Source organism: Lynx canadensis, chromosome B3 (genome assembly GCF_007474595.2).
Source record: "Lynx canadensis isolate LIC74 chromosome B3, mLynCan4.pri.v2, whole genome shotgun sequence".
Taxonomy (NCBI): domain Eukaryota; kingdom Metazoa; phylum Chordata; class Mammalia; order Carnivora; family Felidae; genus Lynx; species Lynx canadensis.
The window spans coordinates 64,363,618-64,384,908 of NC_044308.2; the positions used below are offsets into that span (position 1 = coordinate 64,363,618).

General features: G+C 37.8%; 1 protein-coding gene across 1 annotated transcript in view; it reads right to left on the bottom strand.

Moving 5' to 3' along the window:
• Positions 1-13,629: 13,629 nt before the first annotated feature.
• The window catches only part of SPRED1 (sprouty related EVH1 domain containing 1), a 141,172-nt gene continuing 133,510 nt past the window's right edge, over positions 13,630-21,291 (bottom strand). Inside the window, exon 7 of the mRNA XM_030318537.1 lies at positions 13,630-19,628. Coding sequence (XP_030174397.1) covers positions 18,978-19,628 — 651 coding nt within the window. The 3' untranslated portion in view covers positions 13,630-18,977. The remainder of the gene's footprint in view (positions 19,629-21,291) is intronic.

The following is a 21,291-nucleotide window of genomic DNA, read 5'->3' on the forward strand; positions in this document are numbered from 1 at the left end:
CTCGGGGACTCTCCAAGTCATCTGGTTTGCATTTTCTTACAATATGCTGACTCCAGGGCACTCAGACTGCTTATGTGGTGGCTGAAGTCTTCAAAGTTGAGGACTACAGTCAACAGGGCAGAAGCTGCATCACCTTTTATGATCCAGACTAGGGAATTACATAGCATTACTTCTGTTGTACTCTAGAGCGAGGATCAACAAAACTTTTCTTATAAAGACAAACTTATATAAGCCCAGATAATAAATGTTTTAGGCTTTGTGAGCCATACTGTCTCTGGCACAACCACTCATAACTACCCAACTTGGCCACTGTAGGACAAAAGCAGCCATGGTCAATTCAAATTCCCAAAACACTTAATTTATGGACAATAAAAATTGAATTTCCCATAATTTTCATGTCATGAAATATTATTCTTTTGACTTTTTTCAACCACTTAAAAACAAAAAATTCATTCTTAGCTTGTAGGCTATGTAAGAACAGACATCAGGGCAGAAATGGCCTACACACTACAGTTTGCCCATCCCTGCTCTATTGGAGGGGTATCTAGTTAGTTATGGCCACATGCAATTGGAAACACGTGTTTCATATTCACAGGAAATATCTGGGCCACCATTATAGAGTTGAGTGTCACCTGCACATGCATAGCAGCCGAAGACCCCAAAACCAATGAGATTTCCCCAGAAGTGTGCACTAAGTAGGAAGCCAAGATATCCTGGGTAGAATCTTTGGAACTCAAGCAATTCAAGGGGTGAGTTGAGGATCCAATGAAGAAAGGTGAGAAGAGAACCACAGCCCAGCCTCCCTTTCACCTTTTTTTCTCCACCCTACATTTCAATCTTCTTGTCTCCATCTCCTGTTCCTGTCCCCAACACCAACTTTCCATCTCCAGACACTATTTTCAAAGTGTGAGTTAGACAGCAAGGCACATGACACTTCACGCTCCTTTCTGTCCCATTCACTCATGCAAAAAATATCGTAACTTTATTTGTGAAATCAGATGTTACTTAAATACTAGGGGGCATTATTGCATGTTAAAGATTTTCTTAAAGCTAGAGTAACAGATAGTTATAAACCATAGTGGTTTACCAAATATAGAAATACTCCAACAAATTTAACCATGTGAATTAGTATTTGAAAACATTATTATTTGCACTTTATTGACTGAGAAGAAAAATACATTTCTCCAAAGGAAGCACTAAATTGCAGCCATTTGAAAAGACTGAAAGTTGCTTAACTATATTTTCTCCACTTTAGTCTTCAAAAATCTGTTCAGCACTTCTTCAGAGAAGGGAAGCTAACATGGGGTAGATAATTGAAGTAATTAATGAATGTAGTTTTTGTTCAATGTTGGGGGTTGGGTAGAGACTGATAGATCTCTTAGCACGTAAAACATCTGTGCAGAAGAGGCAGTAATATTTGATAAGCAAGGTATTCAAAGTGAGTACAGATAATTTTGTAAATTGAAGCCACGATAAAAATGGCAGAAAAGCAGAAATAGCCGAGTGTCATGATATACCTCAAAAGAAGGCAAAAGGGTGCAATCATGTGACAAGTTCTGAGAAGACAGATTTCCAACTGTGCTGAGTTAGGAATGTGGGAGGTGAGGTGGAACCCTCAGGGACCCTCCCCTTTTGGTGATTCATTTATACTGTTCCACATGGCTTTAAGTAACATGTAGCCAATCATTCACTTACTCAGCAAATATTTAGTGTATTTCTAAGCAGAGATACAAATCAAAATGAAGATACTCTGTTGGGCTGAAGATAAACAACATTTAAATACCATTCAGTCCCTGACCAAAGGAAATCATACCTTGTTAGGGAAGATTTTATATGTACATGAAAAGATTGCTATGGATGACCTCCTTCTCTAGGCTGAGATTACTAGAGGTAGAAACCCTGCGTTGGGAAACAGTCATGTCAAAGTCTGCTTTGCTGTGGTGCTGATAGCCAAGGATCAGGAGGTTGGCACCTTTGTTTAACAAAACACCCTAGAGTGGTTTCAATGCAAATTAGGTAGGTCCTGGGGCCCAGTCTGGAGGCCTAAAGCTTTCCAGTCTAAGATGCTACCTGCTGTCTCCTCTACAGACAGGGGAAATTGCTAGAGGTTACTTTACAATTTATAGTATCAATACTTACCAGTCTGCCTTCAAGTTATACATCTCACATACAGTCTAAGGACCTTATAATATTCCATTTCTCCTCTTCCAGCTTTTGTGCGCTATTGCCATAAATTTTATTTCTACGTCTGTTATAAACCACATACTACATGGTTTTTGGTTAAACATTCAATATTTTGGGGGGTGCCTGGGTGGCTCAGTGGGTTTAGCGTCCGACTTCGGCTCAGGTCATGATCTCACGGCTAGTGAGTTTGAGCCCCGCGTCGGGCTCTGTACTGACAGCTCAGAGCCTGGAGCCTGCTTTGGATTCTGTGTCTCCCTCTCTCTCTCTGCCCTCCTCTGCTCATAGTCTGTTCTCTCAAAAATAAATAAACATTAAAAATAATTTTTTTAAACAGTCAATATTTTTCTAAAAAAAGAATTAAATATGAGTGAAGTATTTATTTGATCACATAGTTACTACTTCTGGTGTTCTCACTCTTTTCTTTGGATCCAGATTTCCATCTGGTATCATTTTTATTCTGGCTGAGGCTTCTTTTCATATTATTACAGTGTGGCTCTGCTAGTCATGAATTCTTTTGGCCTTCCTAGGTCTGAACAAGTCTTTATTTCACCTTTGTTTTTGAAATATATTTCTGTTGGATAGAGAGCCCTGATCTTGTTTATTTGGTCCTTTTCATTTGATCTAATCTTGCTGGAGGTTTATCGGTTAGTTTTTTCAAAACCAACTTTGGCTCTGTTAATCGCCATCTATATTGTATGTTTCCTAGTTTATTTAATTCCAACCTTATATTCTTTTATAATCTTTCTTCACCTTTATTATACTATTCTTCCTAACTTTTCATACTGGCTCTTTAGCACCACATTAGTTTTAAGACTCCCTTCTTTTCTAATAGAATTTAAAGCTATACATTTCTCTCCAAGTACTGCTTTAGCTGCATCTTACATATTTTGATATTTGATACCTGTTATTTTTATTATTGTTCTGGTCAGAGGAATCTTACATTTTTATCATAAGTCCCTCTTTGAACAAGTTATTTAACAGCGTGATCCTAAAGCACCTTACATGTTTTTTTTTCTAATTATCTTTTTATTCTCTAACTTCATTGAGACCAGAGATGTGTCTACGACCAATCTCTTTAAAGAATTGAAATTTGTAGGGCACCTGGGTGGCTCAGTTAAGCCTCCAACTCCTGATTTTGGCTCAGGTCACGATCTCACGGTTTGTGGATTTGAGCACAGCATCAGGCTCTGTGCTGACAGTGTGGGACCTGCTTGGGATTCTCTCTCTCCCTCTCTCTGCCCCTCCCCTGCACATGCTCTCTCTCTCTCTCTCCCTCTCTAAAAACAAATAAATAAAACTTAAAAAAATTTAAATGTATTGAAATTTGTGTTATGGTCCAATACAGTCATTTTTTTGTAAATTTTCTAAATGTGCTTGAAAATAAAGTATGTTCTACATTTTGGAGGTACAATATGTGTGCATTAGGTCAAGCTTATTCATTATGTAATTACTAATCCTAACAGCCCCACAAAATGAAAACTAAAGGTGAAGGCAAAATAATTTATATACCAATTTTACATCTGTAAATCTGACCGCTCCTCAAATGATGGTCATATATTAATGTTCCTATCCAACATCTCCACTTGGATGTCTAATAGGGACCTCAAATGTGACACAGCTTTCTTTCCCACCCTCACCAAGACTTGCTCCTTCCCCAACCTTGCCCACGTCAATATCTCTCCAGACTTAAGCCCAAAGATTATTCTCTTTCACGGATTCCCTCCTCCTGTGCACCCCTTTTAATCTATTAGGAAGTCCTTTTGATGCCTCCTCCAAAACTTACATGGAGTCTGTCCACTTCTGTTCATTCTTACTCCCACTAACCTAATCCAAACAAGAATAATTTGTGAAGACTACTATAACAGCTTCCTAATTGGCCTTCCTGCTTTTGTTTTGCCTCCTTCCTCCTCACTGAGCTCTCCAGAGATTAGCAGAGTAATCTTTTAGAATTGTAAATTACAAAATGTCACCTCCCCACTTAAAACTCAGTTGTTTCCTCTCCTACTTAGAATAAAATAAAAACTCCTTACCTCAGTTTACAAAGTGTGTATGATCTGGCTTCTGTTTCCCCATGCTTACTCTGCTCTTATTCTGGTCTTCTAGCTCATTCTGCAAGCTACAAACCTTGCTCCTACCTCAGGGTCTGCATTAGACAGGCTAGGATAGTGTATGTTGCTGTAACATACAATCCCTGAATCATGCAAAGTATCCAGTGGGGCTCAGTAATTCCACAGGACAACCAATGTCCATGACGCAGACTCAGTAATTCAGGCAGCCTCAATCTTAAAGTCCCACCATTTCAGTATGCAGCCTCACCAACGTTAATTGTGGTAGAGGAGGAGAGGGTCTCACATCAGCCTGGAAATTATTCCTATCACTTCTTCTCACAACCCATTTTCTAGAACTTGTCCATAACCCCACCTCCTTGCAAGATGGTTGGGAAGTACAATCCTTTGTATGCTAAAGAGAAGCAACTCAGCAGACGCCTTGGTGGCTCGGTTGATAAGCGTCAGACTCTTGATTTCCACTTAGGTCATGATCTCACGGTTCATGGGATCTCGAGCCCCCTGTCTGGCTTTGCGCTTACATTGAGGAGCCTGCTTGGAATTCTCCCTCTCCCTCCTTCTGTTCCCTTTCTCCACCCCTCTTGTGTGTGCATACCCACACACACTATTTCTCTCTCTCTCTCTCTCTCTCTCAAAATTAAAATAAACATTCAAAAAAAAAAGAAAGAAAGAAAAAGAAACAGGTCAGATAGGAGTACAAAAAGTCTACCACAGAACTGTTCTCTATTCCTGCAATGTACTTTCCTCTCATTTTCACATAGGTGGCTTCTTATCAACATTTGGGCCTCATTTCAAAGGCCACTTTCTTAGGCTGTCATTGGCCACCAGGTATTCTTTATTCTAACTCAATATTAATTTTCTCTTCACAACTTTCAACTCTCTAACTTAGCTGTTTGGCTATCGAACATTCTCCCCTACCTAGAACATAAACCCCACGAAAGCACATAACATTTCTATCTTGCTTACCCTAGAATCCACTTAATAAATATTTGTTGAATAATTGAATAGAATAATCACTCAAAAATTCAAATCTGATCATGGCATCCCCCCTTCCATTAATGGATTTTTTATAACATGCAGGATAAAGTTTCAACTTTCTGGCATGACATGAGTCTTCATTATATAATATTTGATTCACTTTCATTCATCCTCAGAGGTTGCCACTGGGGATATGGTAGTAAACTTAGACTATCACACAGAGCTTCATATCTAGCCGTACTCTTTCCTGTACTTAGTGTGAGACAAAGTCACATAACAATTTAAGTGGCTAACAAATTGATGTTTCTTCATATAAATCCTCTTTATTATTTTTTTTAAAGTTTACTTATTTATTTTGAGAGAGAGAGAGACTGCAAGTGGGGAAGTGGCAGAGAGAGAGGGAGAGAGAGAGAATCCCAAGCAGGCTCCACACTGTCAATGCAGAGCCCGATGTGAGGCTCAAACTCACGAATCGTGAGATCATGATCTGAGCCAAAATCAAGAGTCAGACGCTTAACTGACTGAGCTACCCAGGCACCCCTGGATAGATCCTCTTTAAACTTGAAGATTTATTTAGTGAGGATGGGGACATATTAATAGTCCACTAATACAAATTGTACAGAGATTCACTGTCTAATTTACTTTCACTGACAAACTGATTCAATATCCTAAAATAATTTAGGAAAATGCTTATGACTTACATTGGTCAGGACAATGTTAGATTATGTTGCTGAAACAAAACAAAAAACCCAAAAAATCCAAAGTACCATGGGCTTAACACAAAGGTTTATTTCTTATTCAGGCAAAGTTCAATGAAGTTACATGATTCTCCTTCATCCTGTAGTTACATCAGCTACACATGACATCCAAGTGCTCTACAGCAGGGCAAAAGACAAAGGAGGCACACCAGTTCTTACCTGCCATACCCCCAATGTGACACGTCACCACCCCTCAAATTATACCAGCTAGAACGAGTCATGTGGCTTGAATCTATCCCCAGAGGAAGTTTAGTGATGTAGAGAAGCCCATGAATACTGGATAAGCACTAAAATTTCTGCCTTAATGAAGTCATCAATTATGCCTTTGATCCTTTCTATCCATACAAAGAACACAATCCATTTCCAAGTGAGACATCCTAAAACACAGATCTTCCTCAATTTATGATAGTGTTATGTCCCAGTAAACATCATAAGTTGAAAATACTGTTAAGTCAAAAATGCATTTAATACACCTAATTTACTCAACACATAGCTTAGCCTAGCCTGCCTTACTTGGGCAGAATCCATCTAACACAAAGGCTACTTTATAACCAAGTGTTGAGTAATGTAATTTATTGAATACAGTACTAAAAGTGAAAAACAGAATCGTTATGGAGTGCCTGGGTGGCTCAGTTGGTGAAGCTTCCTACACTTGATTTCGGCTCAGGTCGTGATCTCAGGGTTCGTGAGTTTGAGCCCCACACAGGCTCTGTGCTGGCAACACTAAGCCTGCTTGGGATTCTCTCTCTCCCTCTCTTTCTGCCCCTTCCCCACTTGTGCACCCACACTCTGGCTCTCCCTCAAAATAAATAAACAAAAAATGTTTTAAAAAATGGAGTCATTTTAAGTGTACTGGTCATTTACCCCCTTGATCGCGTGGCTGACTGGGAGCTGTGGCTCGCTGCCCCTGTCCGGCATCACAAGACAGCATTGAACTGCATATCGCTAGCTCAGGAAAAGATAACAATTTGAAATTTGTTTCTACTGAATTAGCATCGCCTTTGCACCATTATAAAGCTGAAAAGTCCTTAAGTCAACTTTTGTAAGTTGGGGACTGTCTGTTCTGTGCTATTGCTGCATCCAGCTCACATCCTGGATCTTCAAGTCATCTAGGTATTTCTTTTTGGACATGCTTCTTCCGCATAGATTTCTGAGCCAAAAGGGGCAACTTATCTGCCCTTTCCTCCAACACATCCAATATACAATGTTGAAGCAAGAACAGAATAACCACAATAAAAACTCTCATTTGAAAAGTGAAGGAGTAGGAGATAGAAGGTCTCCTACCCTAGAAGTGGGAAGGAATTCGATCTTGCTGAGAACAATTCCCTTATCCATTGTTCTCTATGGTCCAATGCTCTGACTTTTGGGAGATGTATTTTCTGTGGCTGTTGTAAAAATGACCACAAACTTCGTTGCTTAAAACAACAGAAATTTATTTTCTAAGAGTTCTAGAAGCCAGAGGTTTGAAATTGTGATCACTGGGCTAAGATCAAAGTGTCATCAGGGTTGTGCTCCCTCTGGAGGCTCTTGGTAGAGGAGAATCCTTCCCTTCTCAGCTTCTAGTGGCCACTAGCATTCCTTGGCTTGTGGCCACATCCCTTCAATCTCCAAGAGCAGCCACTTTCAAATGTCTCCCTATTCGGTCTTTACACATTGTGTGTGTGTGTGTGTGTGTGTGTACTCTCTTTCTCTTAAAGGATACTTGTGGATAGTCCAAGACAATCTATCTCAAGATCCTTTAATTAGTCAGACCTGCAGAGACCATTTTTTGATACAAGGTAACACAGGATCCAGGGACCAGGACCCGTTATATATTAGGGACCATTATTCTGTCTACTAGAGCAATTGTCTTATTGTCCATAACTACGTCTGAAGTGGGCCTTTGGAGGATGCACAACTTTCTGAGCCTGCTTCTTGCTGGTGGAAGTTTAGCGGTCCAAGGATTGTTTTAAGTCTTAAACACCAGTTTTCCAGATTTCTTATTGTTGTTGATTTGTTTGGCAATTTTCTGAATCAGATGACTTCTTGCGAAGGGAGCTTGAAAATTAGACACTGCTAGTACTAAATAATTTATTTCTGGTTAAAAACAGTATTATGTATCATTAGGTGTACTCATACTAAAAATTGGGGGGAAAATGCCTAAGAAAAATATCATATAGAAGAAATGATTTTTAAATGCTGAAAAGGAGAAATCCTCTATTAAGATACACACAGATTAAATCTATGTAATGTCATCAGAGGTGGAGATGATTTAAATCAATTGCAGACCAACCTACAGGAAGAAATGGATGAGTGCCAGCATTTACAAGGCACAACAGACTTAATGCTATCCCATTAGCAGGGAGAAAAGAATGGCCTCTTTCTAAAAAAAAAAAAAATTAACATTTATTTATTTTTGAGAGACAGAGAGATACAGAATCTGAAGCAGGCTCCAGGCTCTGAGCTGTTTGTTAGCACAGAGCCCAACGCAGGGCTACAACTCACATACTGAGTCACCCAGGCACCCCAAGAATGGCCTCTTTATCAGAATGTAAGGCACTTGCAGAAACATGGTACAGAGGCTCAGCCTGACTTCCCAGTTAGTCATTTTGTAAGTCTTCAAAACAGACTTAACATCTTTAAATGGCTTTTATATAGATGGTAGTTGTGAAACTCATCCTATAGAGTGCCCTGTGAAAATGTAATATTACTTGAGTGTCATTTGTGGATAAGAATAGGTCAGTGAGTATAGTAAAGGGAAATGCAAAATACTGAGAGAAAAAAAAAGTCAGGAATTTGAAGGAAAAGAAGATAGAATAAGCAAAAGCAATAAATCAATAGAAATTCAAAGCTGAGGAGAAGCCAGGGACTTAAGAAGGGGACAATGGGGGAAAATTCCCCAGAGACAGAATGGTAGCCAGGGGAGTAAGAGTCAGAAAGAACAGTGTTTGAATTTCAGCTCCCACAATTAAGACTGTAGGTAGGGGCACCTGGGTGGCTCAGTCAGTTGAGCATCTGACTTCTGCTCAGGTCACTATCTCATGGTTCATGAGTTCAAGCCCTGTGTTGGGCTCTGTGCTGACAGCTTACAGCCTGGGGCCAGCTTCGGATTCTCTGTTCCCCTCTCTCTCTGCCCACCCATGTCAAAAATAAAACATTAAAAAAAAAAAGAATGTAGGTAAGTTTCTTAATTTTTGTATGCTCCCGTTTTCCTCATTTGTGAAATAGAAATAATCATACCTACTTCACAAAGTTATTAAGGAATGAAATAACATGTGGATATATTCCACACGTACCTGGCACCTAATAGGCATATAAACGTTAAGTTCTCCTTCCTGATTAACTAAGCACAAAGCACAAGTGGAAAGGAAAGGAAAAGAGTAGGGGAAATAACTGTCAAATTAAGAAAAAAATGTAATAATTCTGAAATTATGGTAATGGAAAAGACAAACCAAGAGTCAATAGACATAAGGTAATAAGTCAATTCTAAAAATAAGAGATCTGAAAGTGAAAAGGGTGGAGGCAGGAAGCTATTACGAAGTACAAGCAAGAGGTAATTGAGGCTGGGAGTAAGACGGTAGTGGCGAGCATGAGGACGACTATTCAGATTCACAATCTATTTTTAAAGCCTGTGATGAGGAAAAAAGTAATTCTTTGAGCAAGTAGGTAAATTAGGATTAAAAAATTTTTTTCAATGTTTATTTATTTATTTTGAGAGACAGAGACAGAGCATGAGTAGGGTAGGGGCAGAGAGAGAGGGAGACACAGAATCCGAAGCAGGCTCCAGGCTCCGAGCTGTCAGCACAGAGCCCAACGCAGGGCTCAAACCCACAAACCGTGAGATCATGACCTGAGCCGAAGTCACTTATCTGCCTGAGCCAGCCAGGTGCCCCAAATTATGATTATTTCTTAAAAGGAGGCAGACTGGAGGTGGAGCAGGTATGGACGGGGAATCAAGAGTCCTGTTTTGGTCTTACTGAAATGGAAATGCCCCAGATATCCCAGTGGAGATGTCAAGTAGAAGACCTAAACACGGATATCACCAGTATGTGTGTGACAGGTAACCCAGGCTACCGTACCCTGAGGAATTCCCACTTGTGATGATTGGGAAGAGGAGAAGGATCTAGAAAAGAGAAGAGGAACCAGTGAAATAGGAGGAAACCAGGGTAGCGTAGTGCAAGGAAGTAAAGAGTAGGTCAGATGTTCAGCGAGGTGAAGTCTACCTAAGAAACATCCACTGGATTTAGAAATGTGGAGGGGGTAGGGGACTTTGTTGAGAGCATTTCAGTGAAATGGTCAGGACAGTACTTGAAAAAATAGAAGATGGCCCAACATCTGAGGCCAGCACTAGGTTTTCAATTAAAAAAAAAAAAGCCACATAGCAAGAGATTGTTAAATTTCCCTTTCAAAATTTTCCAGGGGGTTTTGGTCACTCACAGAATAAAATCTGAGCTTCAAGTTCCCAGATCTGGCACCTGCTATCTCTGTAACTTGACCTTTTCTCATGAGCTCCTGAGTATGTGGTCATACTAACCTTCCTGCTGTTCCTTCAACCAGCCAAGTTCCTGTCTATTTGGAGCCTTTTCATTTGCTCTGCCTTTACCCTGGATGGTTCGGTTCCCAATTACCTTTTAAGTTTCAGGCTTGCCTGGGGATGTGACCTTGTGACCTTCAAAAGGGAGAGAAATCTGTACAAGGTAGGCTATTTTTGATGTTGCTTTAGGAAAAAGTGAGCCATCAAAAGCAAAGAAACCCTTTTGAATATGGTCTCACCTGATTACGGATCTAGGGGGTCTCCTTATAATGCTATCAGCAGTAAGATTCCAAAGGCTTCCAGCAATGGACTCTTCTTTCACCTGAGCTCTTAGAAAACAATCACACAACAAAGATAACAAGCTTATACTACTGGGGTTGGGGGGGGGGGGGAGAATGTCTTTAAGGAGAGGTGAACATACACAGCTGAAAGTTTATCATATTTGTAAGTTTGCTCCTTATAGTTTAAGTTGTTCTTAATTCCTTCGCTGGCCCTAGTGCTGAAATAGTCTTCAAAGCCACTATCATTCAATTCCTCAATCCCACAAACCATTTTTGTCTGAATCTGGGTAGATCTCAATCTGAAGATGTCCACTTCTATCACCATCTTGTTGCAGTCTAAGGTGCTTCACCTCCCAATCACATTTAAAATACAGACCATCTTTTGTTAAAAATAAAAATGTCCAAGGGCTTCAATGCCTAATCCCCAACTTCAGTAATGAGATACTTCTACAAAGATAGCAGCAGTGGGTAGAGGAACACAGATTTCAGGGACACGTAGGAAATACAAGTGTAAAAAATTTGGTAATTAATGGGGAAAAGAGAAAATGAGAAATTGATGATGACCAGGTTTCTAGCTGAGACTACTGCATACGCAGTGGTGTCACTATCCATCAGGACAGAGAAGAGAAAAAAGGGGAATTCGTTTTGGGCTTATTGAATTTGAGATGCCTGCAAGAGATGTGCTTCAGGCAATATGATGTATGTGTTTAAAAATGCAGGCTATGTTATTAAATGACTGGATGACCTTGCATTAATATCTTAACTTCCTTAGCCTGGTTTCTAAATTTGTAAAATAAGGGTATTGTATGAATCTCTAAAGAGAGATTTGTATAGTCCCAGTGACCTCAACTTGTATCAACAATCTTAAGTAATTTGGTTTGGATCCTTATTTCCTTCTTAGAACTTTGGGGTATCATGCTATCTTTGTGCATTTCACTCTGATAACTTAACAAGAACTTTAAAAAGAACTATTAACCAGCTAGAAGTTCATAAATTCATAGATCTTGTTTTCTCTTAAACCTTAAGTGATAGTCAAACACTGGTTTCCCTTACTGATAATAGACACATATTTAAGCTTGCTGGTCATTCTTGGGAATAATACAAGCATTTTAAAAAGAATTCTAGGGGCGCCTGGGTGGCGCAGTCGGTTAAGCGTCCGACTTCAGCCAGGTCACGATCTTGCGGTCCGTGAGTTCGAGCCCTGCATCAGGCTCTGGGCTGATGGCTCAGAGCCTGGAGCCTGTTTCCGATTCTGTGTCTCCCTCTCTCTCTGCCCCTCCCCCGTTCATGCTCTGTCTCTCTCTGTCCCAAAAATAAATAAACGTTAAAAAAAAAAAAAAGAATTCTAATATACTGCTAAAATTTCTTCTTCATGAATTCTTCCCCTCATAAATTTGGAGAGGTTGGAGACATTCCTGTAACAGAGAAAAGGAGGGAGGAAAATACGAAGGACTCAAAAGGTGTTTATGTTGGACAAGTAATATCCGTAAGATCTTCTGTATCAGATTTCAAAAGGAAAAAAAATCACTTAAATTAGTATCTTGCAATTTGACAATGCAAAATTTAAAAATAACAGAAATGAAAGTTAAACAGGTTTCCTTAAGTTTTATCATCCAGGATGATCGTATTTCAATATTAGGAATTCTGGCATTCTTCCTGTCCTTTACAAATTGCATACTACCTCTTGGTTGCTGTAAATTATTCCTAGGTTAAAAGTAAGTTTGAGGGAAGGGGGACACTGCCCTGTGACACGCATGTAGGTAGCCCTGATACTAAATGCAAGTGTGGTTCTAAGACAGGCTTTGGGGGACAACTGACATACAAATGGCTCTTTGAAAAAAGTACAGATCCAGAAAACTCATTTGAGAGCACTGTTTTCTATTGCCTCAACAGGAAGTACCACTGCTTTGGTGAAAAAGAATCCCTCAGACTCAAAACCTTTAGGGAAATGCCATCAACTGAGCAAGATGAACAATACCACACACTGGACAGCATGTAGGTTTTCAGTGCTTTCTATCGGATCAGCACAAACTGATATATCTTGATGATTTGTTGAAGCATTATCACAATCTTATTCTCCCCATTTTAAAGATCCCCACATGCCATACTGCGGATAGTACACCACAATCTAGTGAGAGAGATGAATAGGGGACCTAGAATTGAAACAAAAGGGAGTGGGAATTAAGAAGTTACCCGTAGGGTGCCTGACTGGCTCAGTCAATAGAACATGCAGCTCTCAATTTCGGGGTTGTGAGTACAAGACCCATGTTGGGCATGGAGCCTACTTAAAAAAAAAGTTATTCCCTTATAAAATCACTCCAGCTTAAATAAAATTTCATTTTAACAGAATAATACAACTATTCTGTTCAGTACATCGGTAACACTTGTAACAAAATGCAAAATTGCATTGTGACTGAAAGCATGGATTTTGGAGTAACACATTTTGGTTCAAAACCTGGTGCCTCTGATCTTGGGAATATTTTTTAACCTCTTGCAGCCTAAGTCGCTTTTTTAGTGGAAAAAAAAGGAGGGTAACACTTCATTATGGAATGGAGAACTGAAAGTGGTCATTTAAAACATATTACATAACAGGGGTACCTGGATGGTTCAGTTGGTTAAACATCTGAGCTGAAATCAACTCAGGTCATGATCTCATGGTTTGTGAGATCGAGCCCTGCCTTGGGCAAAGCCTGCTTGGGATTCTCTCACTCCCTCTCTCAAAATAAAGGACACTTAAAATAAATAAACAAACATACATGTGTGTGTGTACACACACACACACACACACACACACACACACACACACTCTTAACATAAAAAAACCTGTTAAACAAAAAAAAGAAACACCATTTCAATTCAGATTTTGTTAGACTTTTATTTTGAATATATTTTTGAGCCAGTACTTCAAGGGATCTCTCTAAAACTGCCAATCTTAAAGCAGTTAAGAGTAGACTCAGTTTTACTATTAATACCATTTTTTCCCCTTTAAGGACCACTGTGTGCATGGCACTATACTGACGGCCAAGCAGAAACCCTAGTTTCAATTTCTCTTATGTAGAAACTATTCTACTTACTTGTGAATATTAACTTGATTGTGAAGAATGTAAAGCACATTTCTGAAAACCTGCAAATAAGCACAGGAGACTATACTTCATAATTCATGGTAAACAGTTAATTGTTGATTCTTCAAGCAAATACAACTGTAACACAGTAATCCAAAAGTTATTCTGGTGTTGAAATAAGCTATGATTTTTGAGTAGAGTACTGTCCTAATTTTTAATCTAGATCAGTATTTTGTTTATATTACAAATGAAACTCTGAAACCGAGTAGGGCACACAATAAAGCAGTAGTAGTTTTGGGTTAAAAATTTCCCATATATCATTCTGAGATTATCATTTCATCCAGATTTAGTGGTAACATGTTCCCAAACCAATAAATATATTTATATTTACTGTGTTTACCTATTTATAGGTAACAGACCATAACAAATCTGGATACAATCAAGGATGAATAAATGTCAATAAGATGAACTATATACATGAGTTTTCAGTTAAAAATATACCTTAAAAATGATTTTTTTAAAAAAGCTCATTTCTATTGCTTTCTCTTTGAGTAATTATGATCTCTTATGTGATACTTTGATATACTCTGGAAGAGTAAGAAAAAGTCCTTTTGTATTTCATGATAGGTTTAATCAGGTAATTAAAACAAATTCTTATGATATCATCTGATATGTCCAATTACATGGGTATGATGTAACAAAAACAGTTACAAACTTATATATGCATATTTACATTATATATCCAAACTATCAAGCTAAGCAACTATATCTAAGGAGATACATTATGACAGGAGTTAAACAAGTTTTCATTGCTTATTAGAAAGAATGCAGTCAAGCTTTTAATGGAATTAATATACAAGTGAGGCACTTTTGAGGTCAAGAATAGAAAGCAATGACACTACATACCGGCAATGTTCACAAAAATCTATGTGTATCTTTAATACAAAGGTTTTTCAACTAGATTATTCTTGAGAAGTTTCAAAACTAGCAACTTATGCAATTTAAGGAGCTTTCAGGAACAATGGCTAACATCAGTGTATCAAAGCATATGAAAGTTTTATAACCACCTGGCTGCTAGGCAAACAGTACCTTAATACCTTAAAGCCCTTTTTTGTTGTTTTTTTGTGGTTTTTTTTTTTTTTTTTTGGTTTATATAAATCACCTCAGGTTGTGGTTTCTTAATGTTTTGACTCACTGCAAAACACCTGATGGTACTATTATTACCATGGTTTATAGACCAATTTTTTTTTAAGTGCAACAATGCAAGTTTCTAGTGCTTTCCTTTATCCTTAGAAATGTGAACCTGGAGGTCAAATTAAGAATGAGAATATTTAGTGAAGGATCTGTTTTCTAGGTAAATAAAGTTTTCAAAGTTACATGTAGAAAAATGTTACACTTGCCTAATATATCTTTGGGCTAAAATTAAAAACCCAAACTTACACATATATTCCGAAGTGTAATCACAAAGTCTAAGTAAATTCCAAAAAAAAGAAACAGCCTTTGAATTGCCCATCTGGAGGAAAGTACGTGTTTCCTGTACTTTGAAGACCTACATGGATATTAGAAAACATCTCTGTGGCATTCAATCAAGGGGTTGGGGAGAAAAAAGAAAAAGAAAGACTTACCCAACATATCAGATGGCACTATACACATGAGTTGAAAGTGCATTTATATTACTTCAAAAGTTCATTTTAGGCACTGCTGAATAACCAATGAAAATAGGTAGTTTCAAGTTTTCCCCCCTAAACTTTAACCCCTGTCCCAACATCATCCCAGAGACATACACACACTCTCTGAAGTTATCATGATGAAATACAGGTGACGTTCATTATTTTCTTTAAAAAAACTCTCCCTGACTGGTAATGGGAGGAAAATTAGAATACCATTTTGGTAATGGCTTTTGCAAGTTAAAAGAATCGGTTTTGCAAATGCTTCGGCACATCCATTATGTTTGATTGCCAGTTCTGAATATCAATAAATATTTTAAGACAGGTTATGTAAGAAAAAAGTGCTTAAAATCTTTCAGTGACCAACCAGACACATTAGAGGAAAGATTCGATTTACAGTTCCTTTGAGCGATTTCTTACTCTTGTTTTCTCCCTTTGGAGGTGGCCACTGCTTAAATAGCCCTTTTTTATTGGTAGTAGTGATGAACCCTGTCAGATCCTGATTGCCACCTCAGGTCTCTGGTCTATAAATCATCCAGTAGGTGGTGCTGAAGTCCCATACCTCCTATTTCTTCAAAAATCAAAGGATTCTCCTGTCAAGGCAGGAGAAAAATCATTTAAGAGTTATCAACTCTGAACACAACAAGCCATCAGACCAAAGTCTTTCTTATTATGCCATCCAGATGATTTCATTTTCAGTATTTACTGTTACTTGAGTTGTTCTATGAAGCCATTTGCTTCTACTACCAGATTCAAAGAGAAAGGTTTCCGAGGAAAAGCCATTTGGCAGTACCAGGTCTGTAGGCAGAAGGAGAAGATGTTCCTGAACTTACCGATACACGTCAAGAATGAGAAACTCAGACTATCCTTTTTACCCCCCCACATAATGAGAATTTACTCAAGAGAATATTCCCACATAGGGATTCAGATAGCACTATATTTCGTTAGTTTTCTAGACCAGTTTGGAATCTGAGTGTGTTAACTATGAAAATCCAAGGGGAAATAAAAACCATTTCATCACCGTAGTTTTTAATGAAGAAACTTGTTTAAAATGGTAAAGGAAAAAATGGGAATGGGATGGCGAAATCTTAGCAGCAAAGTGGTTAAACAAGTTGAAAATATTAATGCACAGACATTAAAATATTAAAGCATATATGTTGCATATAAAATACAGTACAGAACCAGGAGTTGCACTATACTGATTAGTGCTTAACAGAAGAAATGATTAAAATTGTTCTTCCCAGAAGTATATACACAGTTCATTTCCACAGCATTTTCCTATATAGCCAGCAAGTTATTTTCTTCAGTTATTCACACCTTGCTCAAACCTGAATTATAAATTCAGCACTTACAAATATGAAAATTCATTCACAAGGAAAACGAGTATTTCCATTTCACCAATAAAAAGTAATTTTGAAAGTTAACAGTCTATTCTAGGAAACCAAGTTTAGCTGAAAACTTCAGGGATGAAGATCATCTGGTGTAGCAGTGTTCAAATATATAAACAGTAAAAATAAGTCTTAAAACGGCTGCTACAGTGTCATATTTTGGATTTAGTTCATCCAATTGATTTTTAGTACAAAACTAGAAATAACCTCTTCTTCATAACATCTATAGTTATCAATATATTTTTCTTCTTTTCAATGTGAAATAATACTTCAAGATGATCTATATACACAATGTTGTCAGTTCAAGCTGTCATATAAATATAAATGCTTTCTTAAAAAAAAGTATTTTACAGACAGATAGTGTTATATACATTGTTCAGTTTGATCTGGGGCAAAAGAAGAAAGTGAACACAAGCCTAAGTGTGATATGTAAAAAGAATGATACGTAAATGACATTTTAAAACCTGCATAGAAATGAGCTTCAAATGGTAGTGTGATTTTAATTTCTATCACTTCTGAAACTTCAAGCCATTAAAAAAAAGGCACACTTCTCAACTCTATCCCTCTAAGGGAATGTTCTTAAAGAACCCTTTACTTTGTTAGAGTTTTAATGTAACACTTAAAAAGACCAAAAAAACCCAAAAAAACAAACAAACAAACAAAAAAAACGAAATGAAACCAAACAAAACAAAAAAACCCCACCAAAAACAAAACCCAAAAAACCCAGACAAATTGACCCCAACCACTTTAAACAATTTGTTGGAACATTTATCCAACTACTTTGTAAATAAAACATCCAGTAATACAATGCTCTGCAAAAGAAATAAAATTATATGTACAAGATATTTCATTCACAATGTTGGATTAAATACTTTCCTGGGATAGTTCAGTATATACTTTAACATATAATAATTTTGCTTTTAGGCCAGTTTAAATAAAATAAAATGCAACTGGGAAAAGTTACTCTTATGCAAATAATAAGCAATGAGAATTAAGTTAAAAAATTAGTAACACAGCTGAACATATTCTAGTTTAGCAGAGTTAAGTGGAGATCTCAGGAGGAAACTTTTATATTAACTATCCAGTTACACTTTTTGCCTTGTAAAACATTTGTAAATGCAATATGATTTTTTGAAGGAGGAAAACTCTGAAAGAAAACAACTTGCTGGTTGAATACCACAACAAAACAAAACAATCCCAAAACTCACTTTTTTCTATAATGTTTACTCAGTCTCTTTTTATATAAAAATAAGTGTTACGTTCCCATCAGAACATTAGACAATTACATCTGTGCTTTAAAAAAAAATTGGTCACTCAAGCCTATTAGAATATTTTTAAAGATTTTAGATTACCAGAATGTACAGATATAACTCAATATAAACTGTAGCCAAGGGAAATGAGGATGAAAATATCAAATCATTCACATGGAATAAAAACGTTATTAACTAGATGAGTAAAATATTCAAAATATAATGGAATGTGACAGTAGATATATGTACATCTACTTCAGAACTAGGAAGGGGAAGAAAAGTTTAATATGTGATAATTCGTACCTTATATTTAGTTAAATATAAACATTTGTTATTTATACATAAAACTGCTTTCAAAAAACAACTAATAAATGATTTAGTTGTACTTGTTTTACTTCTTACAATTCCCAAGTGTTAACTTTTCTTAGATTGAAATCAACTGTCCCCTAGTGCACTTTTAGTTCATGTCTTAATGAATTCAAACCTTTAAAAGTCCCATCACCTAATGCATAAATATACAAAAATGCCAAAAATTAATCCCTTTTAGTTGGATATTTTATGCTCACTTTTTATACCCAATAACCAGAAATAGTTTCCTTTTGCAGATACTCTTTACAACCTGTAACAAAACATGCCATGCACTCAAGGGAAAAAGTTAGGCATGGCTAGCATTTGTGAAATGCCAAGAACTGACAAGTTCTGCTTCCTCCACGTGTGGCCCCAATGATTACCAGGCAAGATTTCATATTGCTTGCCAAAAGTTTCCACAAATCCAAGTTAGCTAATTCCTGGAAACAAAGATTTTAAGCTCATTTTGGCACTGGATCCTTTCATCCAGCAGCTTTATGTTTCCCGCCACAGCACCCACACGCCTCACCACAACGATGGCACATTCTCAAAGGGACATAGCAGCACATACATGGTACAATGAAAGACAAAGCTACTAGGGCTAACCATCGTAAGCAGAACTTGTCATCACTAGTGTCACATGAACAGGGATCAGAAAAATCTCCCTCTGAGTCTGACATACAATGATATAACATGCTCTCTGCACAGAGCATGCAACTAACTTGATATATGCATCTTTTAATAGGGTCTGGAGCATCCTGACATTTTCCCCTGCCATTTTCTTCATGATTAAACCTTTCCTGGCAGTATACGCAGCGGGAACGTTCCCCATCTTCTTTTCTTCGTTTTGACTTCTTAAATTTTAATGAGGAAGGCTGTGCCTTAAATACCACAGAGTCTTTGAGTGAACTTAACTTAGTCTCATCCCCACAAGAGTACAGATAGTCTGATTTTTTACTGTCTGGTTTAGAAAATTGAATACTGGAATCAGTATCATCTCTCTCTAAGTCATTTTTCCACATGTCAGGATGTCTGTAGTCTGCATAACGACGTATTAAGATATCTCGAGGGTTTATCCTGACAATCTCATCCTCATCTTGAAAGCTGACATGTCGGATTGATTTCAAAGGGACCTAAAAAGGAAAGAGATGAAAACTGCAGTAATAACTGTGAAGGTTAATTTTATATGTCAATTTGGCTAGGCTGCGTGCCCAAATATTTGATCAAACATTATTTTGGATGTTTATGTTTCTTGGATGAGATTAATCTTTAAAAATTGGTGGACTATGAGGGAAACATTATCTTCCAGGGCATAGGCAGACCTCACCAATTAGCTGAAGGCCTTAATAGTATAAATGCTGACCACCGCCCCCTGCCTCGCCCCGCCCAAGCAAGATGGAATTCCGCTAGCAGAATTCTGCCTTTAGATGGGGACTGCAACTCTTCCCTGGGTCTCAAGCCTGATAGCCTACCTGCATATTCTGCATATGTACCTCCACTATTGCATGAGCCAATTCCCTAAAATAAATCTCTCTGTGTATACATAACACAACTAGTTGGTTCCGTTTCTCTGGAGAACCCTGACTCATATAAATTTTAGTACCAAGAATTGGAGTGTTGTTGTTAACAAATACCTAAAAATGTGGAAATGCCTTTGGAACTGGGTAATGGGTAAAGGCTAAAAGTTTGGAGGTGTATGTTACAAAAAGCCTTGAACAGACTGTTGGTTGAAATATGGCCGTCAAACATGCTTCTGGTGAAGGCTCAGACGGAAATGAAGAACACATTATTGGACACTGGGGAAAGGCGATCCATGTTACAAATTGGGTGAAGAATGTGGATGGATTGTATGTTAGTGTTTTGTGGAATATAGAACTTGTGAGTGATAGACTTGGATATTTAGCAGAGATTCCTAAGCAAAGTGCTGAAGGTAACTAGTTACTCCTTGCTGCTAACAGCAAAATGTAAGAGGAAAGGGATAAATTGAAATAGAAATTTTGAAGCAAAAAGGAGGCAGATCTTGAAGAGTCAGAAAATTCTCAGCCTATGGACAGTCCAAAAATTTAGAAAGCATGCAAAGGTATGCTGATCCATCACATAATAAAGAGATTATGGGTGTGATTGCCAAATCCAACCAACCATCTCAACTGAAATGCTGCCATGTTGGACTAAAGGGAAGAGAGGTAGGATGAAATGAAGAAAGGCTACTGGACATCAAGGATTTACAGGACTGGCAAATACAGCTATCTAACTGAAAACATGTGTTATCCTTTAAAAAAAGGGAAGAACGACCCCAAAGGTAAGTCTCTCTCCTCAATTCCATATGGCAAAGCCAATTCCTCAGTTGCAGTGGGCCAGGAAACCTAGAGCTTTTGGTATGAGTTTATCGCACACTGCCAAGGAAATGGGGTCACCACTGTGGTAGACGCATAGGTCAAAGCCTAAGAGGATTATTTTCAAACCTTAAAATCTCACAGAATTTGCCCTGCCAGGTTTTAGACTTGCTTAGGACTCATGACTGCTTTCTTCTTTCTAAAATTTACCACTTTTCAAAAGAAGTATCTATTGTATGCCTTTTCCATCATGGTATTTTGGAAGCAGGTATTTGGGTCTTGTTTTACAGGTGTCTTGTTTTACAGGTAGAGAGGAATTCTGCCTTAGGACGAATCATACCTTGAGTCTCACCCACACTTGACTTAGACAAGATCTAGGATTTAGAATTGACGCTACAAGGGGTTCAGACTTCTGGGCTGTTGTAATGGGATGAATGTGAGGAACCAGAGTGTGCAATGTTAT